This window comes from Aulonocara sp. 'chitande type north' Nkhata Bay, linkage group LG22, assembly GCF_057382095.1.
Source record: "Aulonocara sp. 'chitande type north' Nkhata Bay isolate Kocher_YH1m ecotype deep benthic linkage group LG22, A_spYH_male_GT1.1, whole genome shotgun sequence".
NCBI lineage: Eukaryota > Metazoa > Chordata > Actinopteri > Cichliformes > Cichlidae > Aulonocara > Aulonocara sp. 'chitande type north' Nkhata Bay.
This window is the reverse complement of record NC_141364.1, coordinates 31,304,954-31,327,055: the sequence shown is the minus strand read 5'-3', so window position 1 is coordinate 31,327,055 and position 22,102 is coordinate 31,304,954. Positions and strand designations below refer to the sequence as shown.

Here is a 22,102-nt window from a genome sequence, read left to right as displayed (position 1 = left end):
TTTACAAATCCTACCATGTGAATTCATGGATTTTTTTTTCACATTCTGTCTCTCACAGTTGAAGTGTACCTCTGGTGCAAATTACTGACCTCTGTCATCATTTTAAGTGGGGGAACTTGCACAATCGGTGGCTGACTAAATACTTTTTTGCCCCACTGTATATATATATCAGGATTGTTGTAAAATACTTGTTTTTTTGAGAATCCTGGTGTTTTCTTTGCACCTCTATGCTCACAGTTGTGTGCCTGAGATGACCACATTAGAATTATTAGCTCTACACTGATAACATATCGAGCCAAGAGTGGAAAAATCTATCTCAGATGCTGCAAGCCGAAGCTTTATTACTCACAAGGAATTTTTGTACATACATTTACCTTCTTATTCAGAAGTTTGGACATATTTAACATAAACAACCACCATTATAATTGAACAAAATAAGAAAAAGCACAATTAGTCAGCTGTGAGTAGGAACTAAAGTACTGTGAAAAAGTCTCATTTCTTTACATCTTGATAGAAAAACAGGAACTAGGTGCAGCAATTTATTGAAATGTGCAAACACGCAAAGAAAGAGTATGTAAGATAAAAAGGGAGTTTGCACAATTCTAACAAGCTTGTAAGTCAATATTTGGTATGACCACCTTTTTTTTTTCGAACGCAGCCTGAACTCTGTTAAAAACATTACAAGGAAGATTGTCTAAGCAGTCTTCAGGAATAGTTCTCCAGGCTTTCTGGAGGACATTTAAAGCTCTTCTTTGGATGTTGGCTGCCTTTTGATCTGTTCTCTGTCAAGAGGATCCCACACTGCTTCTATAGTGTTGAAATTCGGGCTCTGCATGTGTTCTGTTGTGTGTTCTTGTGTTTTTCTATCCAGGTATGCTTTCATTGCATTGGCAGTGTGTTTATTTGTGTGTGATGATTGTCATGTTGACAATGAAACTGTTGCCTGTCAGATGCTTTCCATATTGTACTGTCTCTGATGGTCCTTTTCTGTGTTCATAATTCTATCAACACCACTGACCGAAATGCAACTCCAAACCAGACACTCTCTCCTGTACCTCTCTCATGACCTCCTTTATACATCATGATGTTGTGATTTCACATTTGGACATCTAGTATTTCCATTTTTGTGACCTTTTGCAGGTGCAGATTTACAGTTTTAGTGCTGATCTCAAACTCTGGCAGAAAGCAGACCTCAAATTCTCTTTGAAATCTGGAGAATCGACCGCAACCGCGACTTTTGAAATCCTCCCCAAAGCCCATGTTCTGAAGCAGTGAGGATAACCATCAGGGAAACTGCTAACATTCTCGCCCTAGTTCAGGAAATCAATTTTGAAAATGGATTTTGTTTTTTTGTTTTTTTGTTTTTTTGCCTGTCCCGTTTGGCTCTTTTGCCATCAGAATTGTTGTCTAAAGGCAAAGAAAGATGCCCAACGGATTTACTTTACCAAACTGACCATCCCAGCCTTGCCGTAATGGTCCATTTGATTCACCTTTTATTGTTTATTTTATTTTCACTTACTGAATACGGGACAGACTTGACTGGGGGAAAGAAGGGGAGAAAGAAAGAGGGAAAGAGAAACAGCTGAGAAGAGGGACGGGGGAGAAGGGCAAAAGACAAAAACCAACAGAACGGGCAGAGAAAAAAAAATGCATATATCAATCACCTGGATCACCTGCTGAGAAAGAAAAAAGAAAGCAAGCAGAAGAGAACAAGAGTAATAGAATAAACAACATCACAATGATATATGGGAATATGACAGTAAATACTAAATGTTAAACATTATTGTGCAGCACATAAGATCAACAGAACACAGTGTGCTTTGAGGTAGGAGCCAAAAAGGGTGTAGTTTGTGGGTGTGATCACCCGTGTGTACACCTGTGAGCATGGACGCGCTTGTTTTTTGTTTTTTAAAAGGTTCCTTCATGTAATAATCTGCTAGAGGGTGTGGGGGGGCCACAATGGATTTTGTTGCATCTCCTGAAGGTCAGGTCATCCTACGGGATCCTAGGGAAAGCCTCTCTGGACCTTCAGGTCCAGAATTACCAGAGGTGTGTGGTTGGATGTGCAGCTATGACCCGATAACCAGACTTCACATCAGTCTTCATAGTTAAAGAGCAGTTGGCAAGACTGAAGAGGGTCAGCAGCAAAACCAAGACCAAGCTCATCATTTTCTTTGACACTCATGAGGTTGTGAATTATGAATTCATGCCCAAGGGTCAATTCTGTTTAAAGCCAGGGCGCGTCTTTTTCTCCAAAAACAAAAAGAAAACAAACTGAAGTTCAAGGTTCACCATGTTGACAAAAACCAAGGCTCATTACAGAATTGGGCTTCCAAGATTTCCAAGGCTCTTTTTTTGACTAGTAGTGAACCCCTTTTAGTGAAAGATATACACAAACAGAACCATAAAAAAGGTTTTGATTGTTGTGGTTGGATGGAGTGGATGGAGTTAGAGTTGCCATTCTTTCAAAGGACATTTTGAGGCCATTCTTTTCTCCACACTAATTATATGTAGCAAAAGATAATTAATGGCCTAATTCCTCACACGGTAGCCCACACACTCCAAGTTACGCAAACATCGTGCTAACAGATGTAAACACATCCTTAAAATGTTTGCCTTGCCCATACGGGAGGAAAGTACAGACTGAAGTGCTGCTGTAGCTGTGATTCACTGCAAGGGAACGCTGCATATTTAGTGATCGGTTGACTGAACATACAACACAGTGAAGTGAGGCCTGAGTGCCAGCTGGAAACACAAACCGCCCAAATCGAGATCAGCAATTCCAAGAGTAAGGCTGAAATGTAGATCAGTTTAAAAAATATATATAAAAAGTTAAAAGTTGTTAAAGTATATTCACTTAGGGTACTTTTACCAGCTATTAAAAGTACTAAGCAAAGCGCTGCAGTAGCTCACACATGTCAGTGCTAAGTTATGGCAACATTTATGGATGTCAGAGAAACTGAGGTGATGATGTAAGTTTCCCTGCTGCTGCAGTTTCTTCAGCATCTTTTTCTGTGCTTGCAAACTATTCTGTTGCGAATATTTGTTCAAATTGCAGACATTTTGATATCCTGTTCTAAAATAGTGCACATGCTTCTTTAGATTTTTTACAAAGATGGATAAAAGTCATGCTGAAGAATGAGTTACTGTGACAGTCAAGAAGTGCTGGCAGAAGAGAAATTGCCAGATTTCTCTAATTTATTTTCCTTACAATGTAAAGTATCACTGAGTACTTAGAAGTGAGCAGTTTTCTCTAATTTATTAGAATGTTTCATAATATTAATATTAGTGCTGTCAGCGTTAATCTCGTTAAAATGATGTTAATGCATAACCGCATTAATGCGGCAAATCTCTGTTAGCTAGTTAACGCGGATTGCCCCGTGCGTGGGGCTGCACGGTGCTAATGCGGTAACAAGCTAACCGCGCTAACACGTTGACGCCGTGCAGCCCCACGCACGGGGCAATCCGTGGTTTAAAGTATACAGCTGCTAACTGTACAGATTAGCATGTCACGGTGTTATATAACAATAATGAGCTTAATTCATATTCATTTTTTGAAGCAGGTCAAATAAAATCAGCCACATGGAGAGACATTCAGTGGGATTCTGCTAATGAAAAATTAAAATCCATTTATTCTTTTAAAGATGAATACAGAGCCTCGTTATCGTCCTTGTAAGGCGCTTGCTGTCACTTATTCCATATAGGAGAGAACATATATCATGTGTTGCTGTGTAATAACATATGCAGAGACTGTGAAGGGAGCCTCTCAATAATCTGGTATTCGAGTGAGGGGAGACGAAGCCTGAGCTGTTGTGCCTGAGCCTTCGCCTCAGTATGTGGGCTGCTGCATCAACATAATCTGAATTTTACTGAAGCAGCTGTACAGCACATACAGCCTGAGGCTATACTGAAACAAAGAGAATTCCTAGGACAGGGTTCCCTTCCCATCAGACTTAAAGATTGTTTTTGTGTGTAAAGCCATAACTGTGGTGTTCCTCATAAAGAATCTGCTGCTATACTGGATCAGCGCTGAGTGGGAGCCAGAATCCATGACTGCTATCTGTTTGTCTAAACTTAGTGAGGAAATCCTGTCTTATCTTCTAAAGTTCAGAGATGCCACCTTTGGATTTAGTCATGATTTCTAATAATAGATATTCTGGTGCCCAGCGCTGCAGTTTTTACTGAATAAAAGCAAAGCAGTAACTCAAAAAGGCTTCATTCTGGAAACCAGTTAGGAATTTTTGAATAATTTCAATTAAAATCTGTGGATCTGGAAAGATTTGCAAGTTCTCTTACTTAGAAATCATGGAGGGGTCTAATATTTTCAGCAGAGGTACATTTCCACTGTGAGACACAGAATCTAAAAAGAAAAATCCAGAAATCACATTGTATGATTTTTGAACAATTTATTTGTGAATTACTGTGTCAAATAAATATTTGATCACTTAAGTCAAAAAATGTTAGATATTGATACAGAAGCCTTTGTTAACAATTACAGAGGTCAAACGGTTCCTGTAGTTCAGGGAGGGATTTTGTCCCACTCCTCCATACAGATCTTCTCTAGATCTGTTAGGTTTCGGGGCTGTCGCTGAGCAACATGGAGTTTCAGCTCCCTCCAAAGATTTTCTATTGGATTTAGGTCTAGAGACTGGCTAGGCCACTCCAGAACCTTGATATGCTTCTTAGGAGCCACTCCTTGGTTTTCCTGGCTGCGTGCTTTGGGTCATTGTCATGTTGGAAGACCCAGCCACGACCCATCTTTAATGCTCTGACTGAGGGAAGGAGTTTTTTCCCCAATATGTCACAATACATGGCCCCATTCATTCTCTCCTTAATACAGTGCGGTCGTCCTGTCCCCTGAGCAGGAAAACACCCCCAGAGCATGATGCTTCCAGCCCCATGCTTCACAGTAGGTATGGCATTATTGGGATGATACTCATCATTCTTCTTCCTCCAAAATGGCGAATGGAGTTAAGACCAAAATGTTCTACTTTGGTCTCATCTGACCATAGGACTTTCTCCCATGACTCCTCTGGATCATCCAGATGGTCCCTGGCAAACTTCAGACGGACCTGGGCATGGGCTGACTTAAGCAGGGGAACCTTCCATGCAATGCAATTTTAAACCATGACGTCTTAGTGTATTACTGACAGTAGCCTTGGAAACGATGGTCCCAGCTGTCTTCACGGCATTGACCAGCTCCTCCCGTGTAGTTCTGGGCTGATTCTTCACCATTCTTAGCATCATTGAAACCCCACGAGGAGAGATCTTCCGTGGGGCCCCAGTCCGAGGGACATTGACAATCATCATTAGCCTCTTCCATTTTCTGGCAGTTGCTCCAACAGTTGTTCTTTTTTCACCAAGCTGCTTGGCAATTGTAGCCCTTTCCAGCTTTGTGAAGGTCTACAATTTTGTTTCTTGTGTCTTTTGACAGCTCTTTGGTTTTGCCCATGTTGCTACTTAGACTTTGGCTGAATGTGGGGTGCACAGGTGTCTTTATGACAGCTAACGATCTCAAACAGGTGCTACAAATTTAGAATCATGAGCAGAGTGTAGCTGGACTATTTGAAAGCAAAATAACAGATCTTTGAGGGTCAGAAATCTGGCCAATAAACAAGTGATCAACTACTTATTTGACACAGTAATTCACAAATTAATTGTTCAAAAATCATACAATGTGATTTCCGGATTTTTCTTTTTAGATTCTGTCTCTCACAGTGGAAATGCACCTCTGCTGAAAATTGTAGACCCCTCCATGATCTCTAAGTAAGATAACTTGCAAAATCACACAATACTTATTGACCTCACTGTATTTTGAAAAAAAAAGTTATTTCTGAAGAGAACTCACTCTCTCCTCCTCCTCTCTGAGGTCGGGCATGGTGCTGACACACAGGGTCACAGCAGTGATGGCTACAAATAAGACCGAGAGGCAGGCGAAGATCTTCCCTGGAAGGCCCGAGTGGGGGTTCTCCACCATGTCCCTCAGCCTCCGCATGCAGCCTCCTGAAAAGGTCTCCTCTGGTCCTTCCACAGGCTGCTGGGTCTCCTCGCAGGACTGCGGTGAGTTGAGCTCGGCCCCCTCCTCCTCCTCCAGCCTCTGCTGCTCTTTGTACTCCTCCTGCCTTAATCGCAGCTTCCTGAGGCAGCACCAGTCCAGGTTGTTCTCCTCCACCCCCCAGTACAGCAGCTCCTCCTGGAAGGACAATGCACACATCTCCCTCAGGAGCCTCAGTTTTCCCGCTGCCAGGAAAGTCACGATGATGCGGAAAGCTGACGGGTTTCGGTCGAAAAAGTACTCGTTGCAGCTGCCGTCGTAATCATCGCACACGTCCATGATCTCTGCTTCGTTGCTACAAGCCCGTAGCTTCCCCAGTCGCGTCAGAGGGAACTCATCCAGCGTGGACCAGGGTATGTGGTACTTAATGCCACCCACATTGATGATGGCTGCCCCATCCGCCAGGTCAATCTCACCTCCATCCTCTCGGTGAGACTGAGGCTGAAGCAGGAGCTGAGCGCGCTTATAGAACAACCCCTTCTTGGATGTGACCTCTTGTGGGTTCTCCAAGCGTTTAAACTGGAATGTGGTGAACTGGTGATCAGTGCTCCCTGCCAGGAAGGCCACCTCCTGGTACATCCCTGCAGCTCTGCTGGGGGAATCCTATCCCGCACGATGCGATGGGAGGTGGTTTCACAGGGCTGGTGACGTGAGTCGCAGCTCGTCACCCATTCAGCAGCACAGCGCGTCTCTATATGACAGAAAAGACAAATATCTAAGTGACATCAGGTACATGCTCGTGGCCAATGCAGAGCAGTTAGACAGGTTTGTGAAGGTCAGACAGCAACTTTGATTTCATTCTTCGCACCGTCATCACTTTTTATTTGCACACAGCACTAAAATGTATCAGTTCATCTGAACGTAACAGCAGCAATTAGTAGATTTACTCAAAGGTGAATGAGAAGCTGTAGATTCAAAGATGGAGGAAGCTAATGAAGCCTATTAGGTGGTGCTAGGTGCTCAGAGAGTACTCTGCTTTGAATTATGTAAAAGAGGAAGACAGAGGATTACAGAAGTGACTGACATTACTTATTGCATTTGATTGCACAGAAATGCTGGTAGATGCATGTGTGTACGGGAAGTGGGTTTTTTTTTTCGTTGTCTCGCATGTCTACCCGTTTTCCACTATCCTACACAAAAATTATGTAAAAACAGATGACCCACTTAGAAGCATCAGCAAACTAATTTACCTATTTAAGGGGCTTTTATGAAATCCTGGGAGAGGCCTAGAGAAGTGGCATGAATGAGTATGTTTTTCAAAAGGAAACAGGCATAAAGAGAACATGCAAACTCCACACAGGAGATCCAGACCTACCCACTGAGCAGTAGTGGAAACTAATGTGTCTGGGGAACTATTAGTGCTTCAGAAAGTTCCCAGTCTTTGGAAAACTTCCTGGCATTATGAAACTGGTAACTCACTGTCTTCAAGCTGACCTCTCTGTACTTGTGACTTATATCATCAGGCTAGCCAAGTATATTTTAAGCTGCAAGAGTAAACCAAGTAATAGCTGCAATCATGGCTTTTAACTCCTTTTCTGGCTGGCCTGAAGATGGAACACGTAGATGAAAAGTTTTTAAGAAAAAAAACACCTCAGTCAAGAGTCAGATTTTTTCCATAGCTGTATAAAATGATGTGGAGTCAAACAGCAGCGTAAGCTCAGAGAAAAGCAACTAGAGTTCATGCTGAGGTTTGAAATCAAAGCAGATAAATGAATAATGTTTTTCTATTCACTGCATCAGCAGGCTGTGAAAAGTTCGCTTTATTATCCTGTAGGAAATGTAGAACATCACACAGGTCCAATCGCAGCACGCTGAGACGAACATGAACACAGGAGAGGATCTACCTACAACACATGACATTAAAATACTGTTCAATATTTTATCTTCATCAAAGTGGTTTTTTTTTACTGTTTTACCTCAAATTAATGAATTGATTTCCATGTGAGTGAAATAAGTCTTTGATCCTTAAGCAAAATATTTCTTAGAATTTGTTGGAGAAACCCTCGATGGAAGCGTTTCTCGTAGTTGATCGCCAGGTTTGCACATATCAGTTTCAGCTCCCTCCACAGATTTCCTGTAGGACTGAGATCGGGAGACTGGCTCCATGACTTTAATGTGCTTATTTTTTAGCCATTTTGTTGGCTTGAGGGTATGTTTTGGGTCACTGTCACGCTAGAAGGCCCATGTAAGGCCCATCTTCAGTGTTCTGGCTGAGGGTAAGAGGTTCTCCTCCAAGACTTTACAGGGCATGGCTCCATCCACTGGTACCTCCATGAATGAATGAATGTTACCATGTAGCCTCAGCAGAAAAACAGCTGCAAAGCTGTGCTTGACAGCGGGGATAGTAGTCTTTGGCTCATACTTACCATTTGTCTTCCTCTAAACATGGCAGGTCAAATTGATGCCAGTTTATTTGATTTCGGTTTCATTCGACCACATTGCATGGTTCCAGACCGAGGGCAATTGATGCTCATTTTATATTTCTTCTATTTCAGATTAATCACATCAACCTTTGTCACCTTCTCACTAAGCCTCTTGCTGATGTTCTTGTAGCCCATTACAGTCGTGTGAAGTTCTACAGTCTTGTCACATATTGATAACAATTAGTTTTTCTACTGTCCAAGCACATTTGATGAGGAAGCATTACCTTTTTTCTTATAAATGGCAAATGAACTGTGTGTTTTTCTACACTACTGGAGCACTCGAAGCATTTATAAGCATGCCTCATTCACCTACTCAGACCTATTCAAACAAACACTTTTTTCTATGTCTAAGTGCTTTCTATGTAACATTCACACTGGGATGAATTCTTGATAGGACTACTTGGGGTTCAGTATCTCTCCAAAGATCATCTTCTGAAAATAACAGCAAAATTGTTTGTTTGTTTGTAAAAACAATCTACCTACAAATCAGTGCTGTTGAAGCAAGAAGTCTTGCTTTTTCACATTTCTGATTGAGTTTTGCAGTGATGCCTGAATGCCTGCTGTTGTTGCTGAATCAGACTTGTGTCATCACTCGCTGATCACACAGACAAACGTGTTGCTTCTTCGTTGCTTCTTTGCACATCTTTTCTCATCTTCAGAAACTCTTTGACTCTAATTACATATTTGTTGTGTTCAGTTCATAACCCTTTGCTTTACGTAACATGGGTATTTGCACACATAAACCAGATATGTATAGCAAAGGCCTGTGATCCTGTTTGCTGAGAATGACTGGACTGGACCCAAGGCAGTGGAGCTGATGTAGAGAGACTCGGAATATCGTCACAACAAATTAAGAGTTGGACCCCTCCAGCTATCCTCAGTTTCCTCTTCTATTTGTGGGGCCAATCAGTCTGAAACAGGTCGTTTTCTCCCGGGGTGGGGTTCAGAGAGCGTCACCTCTACAGCAACTCAAAAAAGTGGTTCTGACAGGAGCAGTTTATTGAGCATGACACTGCACCCCAGGGTGGCTAAAAAAGTACAGAGAGAATAAATTCAAGCTATATAGGAAGATGGCAAACCACGAACGAATAACATGTCAAATAAGGATTTATTTAGTCGTGAAAATCCGACATTTCTAGCCAAGTAAATGAAACATTAAAGCATTTGCAGCAAGAGTTTGGCCACCAGACTGCATTTGCTGATGTGTAGTCTTCATTAACGATGTTTTTTGATGTTCACTGTTTTGCTGAATCTGATGAGGCCCCTCCCCGATTATCTAAAAATTCTAAATATAATATTTTGCTCATAAGTTTACATACACTGCCAGAATTCATGATTTCTTAACCATTTTTCAGAGCATATAAATCATAACAACGAAAAAAACTTTAATTTCACTCATGGTTAGTTGTTGGCTGAAGCCATTTATTGTCAAATAACTGTGTTTACTCTTTTTAAATCATAATCACTACACAAACTACCCAAATGACTCTGATCAAAAGCTTACATACCTCAGTTCTTAATACTGTGTTTTGCCCCCTTTAACATCAATCACATCTTTAAGTCTTTTCTGGTAGTTGTGAATGCTGCTTTTTTATCTTCTCAGATGGTAAAGCTTCCCATTCTTCCTGGTAAAAAGCTTCCAGTTCCTATAAATTCTTGGGCTGTCTTGCATGAACTCAGATTGGTTCAGTGATAATGAGATGGCCACTCCAGAACATTCGCTTCATTTTGCTGTAGCCAATCAGAGGTCGACTTGGCCTTCTGTTTTGGATCATTCACATGTTGCAATGCACAGCTTCCGAGCTGATGAGTGCAAATTTTTCTCCAGTATTTATTTTTTTTGATAACTTACTGCACTCATATCGCCATCACTTCTGACCAAATTCCCTGTGCCTATGTAGCTCACACATCCCTGAAACATTAGTGATCCACCAACAAGTTTCACAGTAGGAGTGGTGTACCTTTCATTACAGGCCTTGTTAAATCCTCTCCAAATGTAGTGTTTATGGTTTTGGCCAAAAAGTTCCATTTTCGTCTCATCACTCCAAATGACTTTGTTCCAGAAGGTTTGATGCTCGTCTCTGTGCTGTTTGGCATTTTGTAAGTGGAACACTTACAAAATGTTGTTTATTGTGTTTATTGTGCATCAAGGGCAGGGATAGCTCAGTAGGTAGAGTGGTGGCCCCATGATTGGAAGGTCGGGGGTTCGATTCCCCTGAACAGCTACCCTGAGGTACCCCTGAGCAAGGTACCATCCCTACACACTGCTCCAATGGCTGCCCACTGCTTCACTGAGTGAATGGGTTAAATGCAGAGAGGGATTTTCCCCACGGGGACCAATAAAGTACACTTTCTTTCTTCTTGAAACAGCCACACCACATTTTTTTCAGAGAGTCCTGTATTTCACCTGAAGTTATTTCTGGGTTTTTCTTTGTATCCTGAACAGTTTTTCTGACAGTTGTGGCTGAAATTTTAGTTGGTCCACCTGACCATGCATTGGTTTCAACAGAACCCCTAATTTTCTACTTTGCAATTAGAGTTTGAACACTGCTGATTGTTTTGACATTTTCTTATACCCCTTTCCTGTTCTATAGAGTTCAGCTACCTTTTCCCGCAGATTCTTTGACAATTCTTTTGCTTTACCCACGACTTTGAATCCAAAAAACATCAGTACAGCAGCACTGGAGTCTGTCAGGAGTCCAGAAAGTCACTGACCTTTTATACACACCCACCAATTACAAGCAAACAGATCACAGGTGAAGATGTTTATCTTTAATAGCCATTCTTACCTTTTTGTTTCAAGTCGTGTGCATGTTATTAGACCAAATCACCAGGCTGTGTAACCATTGATCAGGGTCATTTGGGTAGTTTGTGTAGTGATTACTATTTAAAACGAGTAAACACAGTTGTTTGACAATAAATGGCTTGAGCCAACCACTAACCATGAGTGACATTAAAGTTTTTGTGTTATGATTCATATTCTCTGAAAAATGGTTGAGACGTCATAAATTCTGCCAGGGTATGTAAACTTATGAGCACAACTGCATGAGCAGTGATCATAATTATCATAATAACCCCCTCCCAAATAAAGTTAAGCTTCTCTGCCTATTATATCAGTCCTGCATACATATTAGTTTTTGTCTATCTGCCGAAATACAGTATTGGTATTAAAATAAACCAACATCTTAATATTTTAAATGGTAGTGGCATATTATCTTAGTAAGGACTCAGAAATATCTAAATATATCAAATATTTAAATTTAGTGTTTCTGAGGAAAAAAAATAATGGCCAATTTCACCAAATATCAGTACTGGTATCAGTCTTAAAAATCCTCTGTCCATTAAGCTCTAGTTTTACTGCAATCAGAACAGACTCGAATTTCTCAAATAAACACTGGACACTCGTGTAATGTAAAGTCTGTCTCATAGACCACAGAAAACTCAAAGGGTTCACATCAGTTTCCTTTTGCAGCTGTTTAATAACGGCAGGGTTAAAGAGCTGCAGGTAAAGCAGCTGCCTGTGAGCAAAGACTGATTTTTCAGTTTTTAGCTCAACATACTCAAGACAGCCACAAACTTGGGGTCAAGATCACATGTTTTAAGATCGCTCACCGCCCACATCTCCAAGCAGAGCTTTGTTGACAGTTTCAATTATATTTCATCGCTGAGAAGAAGGGCAGAGCGTCTTCTCGTATCATGTACACAAAAACATTTTTGTTCAAATATCCTGTCTGATGGTATTCATGATATCTCTGAAAGAGACTGCAGAGCCCTCACATCTTGAAGTGAGGTTAAATAGGTTTAGCTTTAGGGTAAGAAGGCAGCTGATAGTAGAGAAAAGTGTGTGGGTTGTTCTTGTGATCAGCTATGAATGTAGAAAAGCAAGCTTGCCGAGCATTGCGGGGTACTCTGCTAAGCTTAGTTGTTCTTTTAGAACGACCCTGTACACATCCAGCTTAGTTTTTCAGTCTCTTTATCCCCTTAAAAATGAAAAGCTGTAACTAGTCCTTCCAATAAAACTCAACAAGAGTTAGTTCAGTCCCAATTCTAATTAGACACAAAAATACACAAATAAAACCTGTTTCTTTTTAAGGTGTAGGATCTTCAAAACTCAAAACATCTGTTTAAAGTCTTGTAGCTTTAGATATTTGAGAAAAAACTAGATGAGGAAGTTATTCATTCCTTTATTGGAAAAAGAACATTAATATCGATTAAAACGTATCTAGTGTAGTGAGTCCTGTATATATATATATATATTTTTTATTTTTTTTTTAATTAATTAATGTATTTATTTATTTATTTATTTTTTCCTTGTATGCTGTGACTTTTTGTTTGTACACTCATGTGGACACTGATGGCCCTCCTGGCATTTCCCCAAGCCAGAGCAGAGGTTCATATCTAAAACAAAATATCTCACCTACTTTTACACAGAAGGACCTTATAGCTATCTTTATTTAATTTAGGGGTTTTTATTATAAGCCTCACTTTGTTTTTTGGCACCATCATTCTTATGGCAGTGCTCACAATACCACACTAAACATAACGGCCGCTGCATTATCGATGTACACCGTCATCGTAGAAACATCCCAGACCATGCAGTAAATATATATTCGCTGCATGTTGATATTAACGTACTTGGCCATTTAAAATGGATGTAGCATAATATGGATGTTAAACTTTGAACAGAGCATTTGGCCGCTGTCATCTCAGCTTTTTGAAAACAGATGTATGGACTCTGCATACTCAATCGTGCACTGGCGAAAAGTTTGCTCCAGACTTAAGTGAATCCTTTTTTTTAAATCATCCTTTCAACACTAATAGGGCTAGCATTTCTAAAATGCATATCATCTTGTATTCAGTAAGACTAGAAACCATTGATTTAGGACAGCAAACTCATCAGGATAGTGCTGATTTAGGGAATGGATCAAGAAAGCCAAGCTGCCTTTTACTCTCTGTGGATCCAGAGGAGCTGGCCCCTGTTGACCATTAGAGAAAACACAGGCTCCATTTTCTTTTATCTTTTATACATTATCTATGGATCTAAGTGGTTTTAAATTTATCAGATGTGCTCCCTATAATCCACCACACAGAACACCCTAAACATGTATACGGGGCAGGAGGTAGTGAAATGAATGATTTTGGACACGTAGTCTAATTTTTAACTTTAGCCAACTCGTTCTCATCCCAGGTCGTCACATACCGCCGGTATGTTGCACATTCGGAGGCATGAGAGCCATTTGGACTGAATCTATACATGTTAATGTGTTTTATGCGCTGATCATAAATCACTTTGGAAAACACCATCTGATAGGGTCAAGGTTAGGGTTAGGGCTGGAATAGATGGCTGTAGCATGTGTTACCGCCGCGAGCGTTACTGTGAGGCGCGTCGGGACGTGATAAATCGTCGGTATGTTATGGGATGGGATGAGGATGCTCTGGCTTTAGCACATTGATCCAGTAGTTCTCAATTCCAGAGCAATTCTAATTTAATAAAACAGGACATCCAACATCCCCAATAGGTTGAGGTATCACAGCTCAAGTTACAGTTACAGCCTTTTATTTTTAATAAAAAAAGGCTTTTGTCACACCAGGTGACCTTCAACCCCAAATATTGGATCTGTGCAATCAAAAGTAAAAGAGTCACCTTTCTCTCTGTCCCTCTTCAGAAATAATAAGTGAAGAAGACAGAGAACTCTTGAAATGTGAATTGCTCTTTTACCTCCAACTGCTCATGAAAATACAATTTACATGAGTCTTTGCATAAATATGCCATCCTCGCATCACTGATGCATTTGCCTTCCCACATCCACTCAGCCTCCGTCTTTGTTAAAGGCCTGAAGCAGACGTCTGTTTTGACTGACACCGAACCTTCACCTGACCGGCTGCTAAATCACTGATGGTTACCCTCTGGATGACTTTTTGGCCGCTGAAAGCCCTGCTCGAAATTATGAGCACCGTTGAGTTTCTTGCCAGCAGTATAGGTGCAGCAATCATCTCTGAGAAAATTATTTCATAATCTAGAATGACGCAAACTGCAATAATCACAGAAAGAGTGCTTCTCACGGCATAATCACATATGTACCACTCAGGGGAAGCAGCACAGAGTACCTATTAGATTATGACTCATGGAAGCTGATGGTTTTGTCCAGCCAGGTTTTGTCTCACTTAATAACAGATCCTTTGTTATGGATTCAATACCTAATGTTCATAATTGAAACTGGCAAACCAGTATGGGATGCTTTCCACACTGTGAATTATAAATGGGCTAAATGGGTTGGCTTTCCGTAACCCAAAGCCTATTATTTATGTACACTGCTTTGAAAGCTTAAAAAATGCACTTGCACGACTGTTCATTTTGAACCGGAATATTTTGGAGATCCAGCTTTGCAGATCAGACCGGGAAAGAGATGCAAAGGCAGAAATGAGCCTTGCAGCACTGACCCACCTACACTGCACTCACTGTAAGTTTGATCAAAGTACATTTTGTAGCTAAAAGAAAAACACTAAGGCTGCAGCAACTGATGATTGTGATTCAACTGAATCTATAATACTCTTCTTTATACTGTTACAGTGGCACAGGATCATATTAAACATGGGAAAAGCGTCAAATAATGAGGTATATGTATGCAAAAGAAACCCCTGTGAGCCAGAAGCTCAGGCTGCTGACAATTCTAGACGCTCCATTTCAGCTCCTTGGATTTATGTAGAACTCTCTGTTGCCAGATCCAGCCAATCAGAAGAAAGCTGGTTTAAAGTGAGAGGGAAGGAAACTAAAATGATTTTTTCTGGCAATGGAAGAACCCAAAGGGTAGCATCAAAGCCCAGTATGGCTTAAAAAGGGTTACATTTAAACTGAGAATAGTGCAAAGCTACTCTTTGAGCTCTACTACTAGAGCTCAAAGATGAATGTACGGAGCTGTCCAACTTCAACAACAATTAATCAATTATTTGGCAGTGTTTGTGTGGCTGTTGTTCTACCTGTAAACACGATAGGTTAAAAGGTTTTGAATACCAATAAAACTTTGTGGGGTCATGTTCACAGTCCATAAAAAGTTGCCTTACATCAAGGTCTTCAAGGTCAACATGATTCATGATTTATTTGTTGAAAACTGACAAAAAGTTTTATATTGTTAGCCTTACAAGTGTGGTGCGATTGTCAACATACAGTAAACATGTCATGTCAACTTTGACCTCGGGTCAGAGGTCAAGTTTTCTGAAAATCTCGTGAATGTGATCACTTGAGAATTTTGAAATTCATATTATAGGTGGAGACTGGGAGACTGAGGGGTATCTCTGGCCGCCAGTATTTTTTCAGCTCATTGCATCATCATTCCTGTGATGTTCCTGAGGGGGCTTCTATAAGTGTCCTTGAGGTGCTTAGTGGCAGTACTACAGGGTGCATTCTTTCATTTAGAGATGCTTTCATGCACATTAAATCATTACCTTGTAATTATTTTGGATCTTTTGATTGCCATGACTTGGAAAAACAATTTTCAGAAGCCAGAAATTGCGTATGTGCAGGCACAGAGTTTAGATTAGGGACACTTACACCTCAGCAGCTTAAGAGGGGAAAAAAACACAGTTGTGTCCATTGACTGCACTCAATTATTTTGACTCACAAGCACACAATGTGGTCAGCCTAGCTGCTTGCTACAGCCAGCAGCCTTCCATTCTTCTGCTCAAATTATTAGTAATTGATGAACCACCTGCACAGCCAAATTTTAGGGAGCTCTTTTATTTATTTATTTTTAATCTTTTTCATGTAAAAAATGACAAATGCTCACACACTGGGGCAACTGAACACCAAACAAGTGGTGGTCAAGATTTCAGGCTGCAGGGCCAACAGCTGAAACAAACTGTGATGCAGTAAATTCTCCTTTTCATGCAACATTTTGATTGTGTTGTCTTTTGTGCATCTGTAGAGTGTTAGCCACACTGTATCAGTGCTGAGGTTTTGGATCTAACTTTTAGCTTTATTCTGTGTATTCTCTGTCAGGAGGCATCTAATAGCAACACAGCAGACTTAAAAGTGTCTTTTTTGAGCAGCGTGTTTTGCTCTGTGCTTTTTACTTATGCGTTATTTATAATGGAATCAATCATGGGCCTGTTTTTCTCTTTTAAAAGAAGTTGCTCCAGTTGCTTTCATACAAGTCCGTCCAAATCCTCTCAAATTTTACATCATTACTACTTTTTATAGAAGTTTAATAAGTACGTGACCGTTTCAATTTGAAAATGAAACCTTCCCTTTGAGCCCAACACTCCGTGTCAATCAGCTAATTCAAAGGACTGGATTTCTCAAAGCATGAGATAGGGAGGGGAAGATAATGGGTTGAATAAATTGCTGCAATGGAAAGTATCTATTTGATGGTGGGGCCAGTTAGGATGGAGATGGAGTTTAGGGAACAAACATCGGGGGGGGGAGAAGAAGCTGCCTAGTTCCACATAATGAATATTCCCATTATGTTCCTTAACAAAGAACACAAGCAGAGCAGCAGCTTTCTACCTTCCATCTATCATGTCCCAAGAATCTGCAGGCTTCTCTGCTCCTTCTGTTAGCTCAACCTTCAGCTGGAGGAGGAGGAGGAGGAAGGCTAATGAGGGAAATAAGTTGGTGGAACTGTTTGCTTTCAGGGTGAACTTGATAAACCAACATATTTTTAATAGGCAAGACAATAGCCATGTTCCCCACCGCACAGGAAGGGTGGGGCGTGCTTTAACACACAGATTTACATTTCAGGGGAAAGAAACATTTGCATCCCTTTATAGCAGGTTAATGATCCCAGCAGGAGGAGGTGCTGGCATGTTTATACAGGCAATCCACACAGGAAAAACAAGAAAAAAAAGAATGGGGGTGCTTCTTTTTTTGAAGCTTCTCTTCTAGTCACGGTGCAACTCCATTGCTCAAATATTGACAGAAAAATCAAATAGTCTTCCTCTTGAGATGACAGGTCAAGGTTTGGTGCTCGTTAACTCTGCTCTAGAGCACATTTAAAGCAGGAGGCTGCTGGGAAGAGGCTCCTTAAAGGCAAGGTGACTATTTAATATGCATGAAAACATATTTAAATTAAAGAAAGCAGGCTGTAGTACTCCTCGTGCTGCCTAAAGGAATTACCTAATAATAGCATAACAGGAAGAGATGCAACTAAGCACCTTAACGACACTTCTGGAAGTCCCTTCAGGAACATTACAGAAATTATAATCTAATGGAGAAAAAAAATTGGAGGATATTATGAATGTATTCGTTGGACCTAGTATCCTCTGTAGCCACTTTACTGCTCGCTATAGAATAATTAATGGGATAGTCCAGTGAAATGGAGGAAGTTTGTCATATTTGTGAGTTTAAAAGAGGAAAAGCCGGCAGTGCCTCTCTTATTCTTCAGTCAATATTTGAGCGCTTGCATGTCTAAGACTGACTATGCTGTCTCTACCGAGGCAACAAATAAAAACAAAACAAAAAAACAACCTGTAATGTGATGTTTTGCAGTTGTCAGACTTACCCGGTGTGTCGCTGGGCTTGCGTCCATCTGTTTCAGCCCGCTCGCACGTACGCGCCCCTCCGCGTGCAGCATGCCTGTAAGTTTCCCACGCAGATGGTCTGGGACATTGTAGTGAGAACGAAGCACCGAGCTTCACACACAGCCCGCACCGGCGTTTCAAGGCTTCTCAAAGTCACCGGTTTGAACGATCGAAAACGATCTGCGTTAAAATTCAATCATGTGGTCCAGCGGAGACGCCAGGGGACGCAGAAATGCTCCACACCCGCGAAGACTCTGTCCGGGCTGTCCCCGTCTCTTCATCATCAGAGGCGACGTGGCAGATGTTGCGGAGAAGCGTGTGCGTGTGTGTGTTTGTGTGCGTGTGGCTTAGAACAGGTGAAGAGCTGTGTGCAGCTCTCCGACGGCCACGCCGCTGCGCTCCGTCTGCTCAGGTGCGTCCGGATCTGCGCGCTCCGCGGTGCGCTCTGACTAACTGCGCGTCTGGGAGAGCAGGACCGCTTCTCACAGCGTCAGGGGGGAGTGTTTGGTATCTTTTCCCCTTCCCCTTCGCTTGTGATAAGATTAAACTCTCATCATTTCTTTTCTTTCCATGGGAATGTTTTAGTTTACATTTGAAATAAGAATTCAATTTTCTTTGGTTTGTTTTTAGGATCCCAGCACATCTAATGCCTTAATTTAGAATCTTTTCTTTAACATTTAGGTATTGATCAAAATGTATTTATTTATTTATGTATTTTAGGACCTCTGATTCTCATCTTTGTTGTCTGATATGAATTAAAAAAGCTTCCCAATGCAGCGGAAAACTGAAAGAAGTAGCCAATAAAGTGAATAAAGTTCAACGTCTTTGCGCTTTGGCCCTTCGAGAGGCAGACGCACCCAGCTGATTCAGTGGGTGTGGCTTTGCGGAGCTGAAAGACAGCCTTTAACAACACCAGTACGTTCTGTCAACAGCTGAGTGCATTGAAAATGAGAGACAGCCGCCAGTAATTGCAGGACTCTGATTGATGCTAGAGCAAACAATGGGGATGGCGGCGGAAGAATCCATTTGCAGGATATCTGCTAACAGCTCGGGGTTAAAGCTGCTGTTGCTCTGACATTTAAAAAAACGACAGGCCTGAGATTTAAATAGGAGCAATTTTCACCTACTCAAAATGTAATCAAGTGCAGGCATTTGTTTTTAGCAGTGGCATGCTGGCTGCACAAACTACCCTTCAACAGGTGGCATTAAATTAGACTACCATATGGAATGGCTGCTCCGTGGCGGTGATAATGAAGTTAATATATAATTATTCTTTTAATTTGCTTTAAAAACTATTTTAAGATAAAGTAGATCATAAAATGTCAGACTGTGTGATCATAGCATTGTTAATGACCCGTATTGCTCTTTTTTGTAATCTAACTAATGAATTTATTGTTGTTTTTAGGTCGATCAGCCCACAGTTTTTAAACGGCGGGTATGCTACTCAAAAACTGTGCACAAAGTTTTTGTTTGTTTTTTTTTTTTCATTTTTGTAACTTCTTTAACAAACAGATTAAGCAAAGGTGTATTTCTATTGTTGGGGTTAAACCATGGAATGATCCTGATATATGTGCAACTGATATTTTTTAATTTAAAAAGATACATATTTGTCTACAAATCTTTCAAGGTGATGTGATATGTGTTGTTGTTAATGATAAGCACATACAGCAGGCACATATATATGAGTACTGCTTCAGCATCAGCTTGTTCAGTAACTATTTATTATACAGGCAGTGAATTTCTATGAATAGTTTTACACGGTCTGTGTAATATCCAAAATTTAAATCAATATTAGCTGATGTCTGTGTGAGCCCATTGGTTGATGACTCAGGTGATATTTTTCTATACAGCCATTTGGCCATATGTAGTGCCTTAAACTTCAGCTGCTTTAGATTTCCCACAGTTTCTGTGCATCTGCAAGCTGCTTTGCATCCCACCCACACCCCAGCTTCACCTTTCATGTTGTGTCGTATCAGTTTAGATGATTTCCACATTTATTTCACCCATGCTGGAATCTGGCTGCTCTCTCAGACTCTGGCTGAGAGAGCATTTCCATGTATACATTTGGCTGTTCAGGAAGGTCCCTGAACCATCATTGCAGAAGACAATAACAATCTTGTTTTGACTAAAGTGGTGCTGAATCACATGATAATGCATAAAAATAAAACAATAACTGTTTAAAATTTAACTTCGTTATTTGGGATTTGCAACCTACGAAAGCCACTGAACATAATTCAGAACCACTCATAAAATATTTTTTTCTTATTATATTCTTGTATTTCTTATTATTTTTTAATAAAATGTTATTTGTGCTGTGGTGATGCCAGCAGGGAAACTTAAAATTATTTCTAAAGTCTAACAAACTGATTAAATAAAACGATAAAACATTATTAAAATTGAAATTGAAAGCCTTTATTGTCATTAAATTGGAAACAGCTCTATAAAAGTGCACATGTGCTTATAGCACATTATAAAAACTATACAATAATAATTTAACTATACACTTACTATAAATATAAATACACAGAGACAGACAGGCAGAGAATATTTCAGTGCAGAAAACTTTTGTGAAAGTTTGAGTTGAGTATGGTGATGGCTTTGGGGAATAAGCTATCCCTGAGTCTGTTTGTTCTGGCTCTTACAGATCTATAGTGCCTGCCAGAGGGCAGTAGGTTGAAAAGATGGTAGCCGGGGTGGGCAGTGTCCTTTAAAATGTTTCTGGCCCTACTAAGACAACGGGAGTTGTAGACAGCAGACAAGGAGGGCAGGGGGCAGCTGATGAGTTTTTGTCCTGTGTTTATCACCCTCTGCAGTCTCTTCCTGTCTGCCTCCGTGCAGCTGGCGTGCCACACATTATGCACTACATACTGTATATAAATGCCACTTGTTTTGCACATATTCAACTCTGTATATTTTATATATTTTATTATTATTATTATTATTATTATTTTATTTTATTTTTTACTATTTAATTTGTAAAAATGTGTATACACACACACACACACACACACACACACACACACACACACACACACACACACACACACACACACACGTAGGAAAATATTTAGTATACACATCCAGAAATGCATACACTATTATATATTGTACATATATTTATTAGTTTCAGGTTGGCCATTCTTGTATTTTGCTCGTTTGTGTTGTTGTGTTTGCACATCTCTGTTGCTTGTGGGGCTCGCACACAAGAATTTCACTCGCATGTGCTGTGCCAGTGTGCCTGCACATGTGATGTGACAATAAAAAGTGATTTGATTTGATTTGATTTGATTTGACACTGTCGCTGCATAGGTCAGCAGGCTCTCGATGGTGGATCTGTAGAAGGTCACCAGCAGCGGGGTGTGTAGTTGCTCCTTCCTGAGCACCCTTAGGAAGTGTAGCCGCTGCTTTCTTGAGGGCCGTGGTGTTAGCTGCCCAGGAGAGGTCTGCAGAGATGTAGACGCCAAGGAATTTGAAGGACTCCACTTGCTCTACACATTCTCCGTTGATGTGTAGGGGGCAGGGGCAGTTCTGTTAGATCCACACCATTCTCCCAGTCTCAGGACCTCATCTCTGTAAGCCGCCTCATTTCCCCCTGTGATCAGCCCCATCACTGTTGTGTCATCAGCAAATTTGACAATGATGTTCTCTGGGTGGGCTTAGTACACAGCCCTGGGGAGAGCCAGTGCTGAATGTGTGAGGGGAAGAGAGGTGAGGACCCATTATTATTACATATGAAGTTTTGCAACTTTGCAGACTTATTGTGGTCTGTTGCAATCCACATGTAATTACAGCAGACTGATCATACTAACTGGAAAATGAGTTTGTCACCTCTGTTTTAAATAAACCTGAATGCCTCTTGTGTCATTAACTGTGCAAAGTTAAGCCAGTGAGACACCTAATGGTAACTGGAAATGACTCCAAATTGAGTCAGACTAATTGTACAGTAATAATGCTTACGGCAGCAAACAGATGAGAGCAAGCCAGTGAGTTAAACTGGACTTAGACTGGTTCGCTCTCAGTCCTGACAGATTGAGAGATTATCTGAGAAACCACATAATTATTCACGATTCTATGCAAAAAGGAGGTGAAGAAGTTGGTGACAAAGGAC

The 22,102-nt window shown here is 40.8% G+C and overlaps 1 protein-coding gene across 1 annotated transcript in view; it reads right to left on the bottom strand.

The window, feature by feature from the left end:
- kcng2 (potassium voltage-gated channel, subfamily G, member 2) overlaps positions 1-18,417 on the bottom strand; it is a 44,438-nt gene extending 26,021 nt beyond the window's left edge. The window contains exons 1-2 of the mRNA XM_086280509.1: positions 17,976-18,417; positions 5,849-6,746 (exon numbers count right to left, since the gene is read on the bottom strand). Coding sequence (XP_086136635.1) covers positions 5,849-6,634 — 786 coding nt within the window. The 5' untranslated portion in view covers positions 6,635-6,746; positions 17,976-18,417. The remainder of the gene's footprint in view (positions 1-5,848; positions 6,747-17,975) is intronic.
- Positions 18,418-22,102: the final 3,685 nt, after the last annotated feature.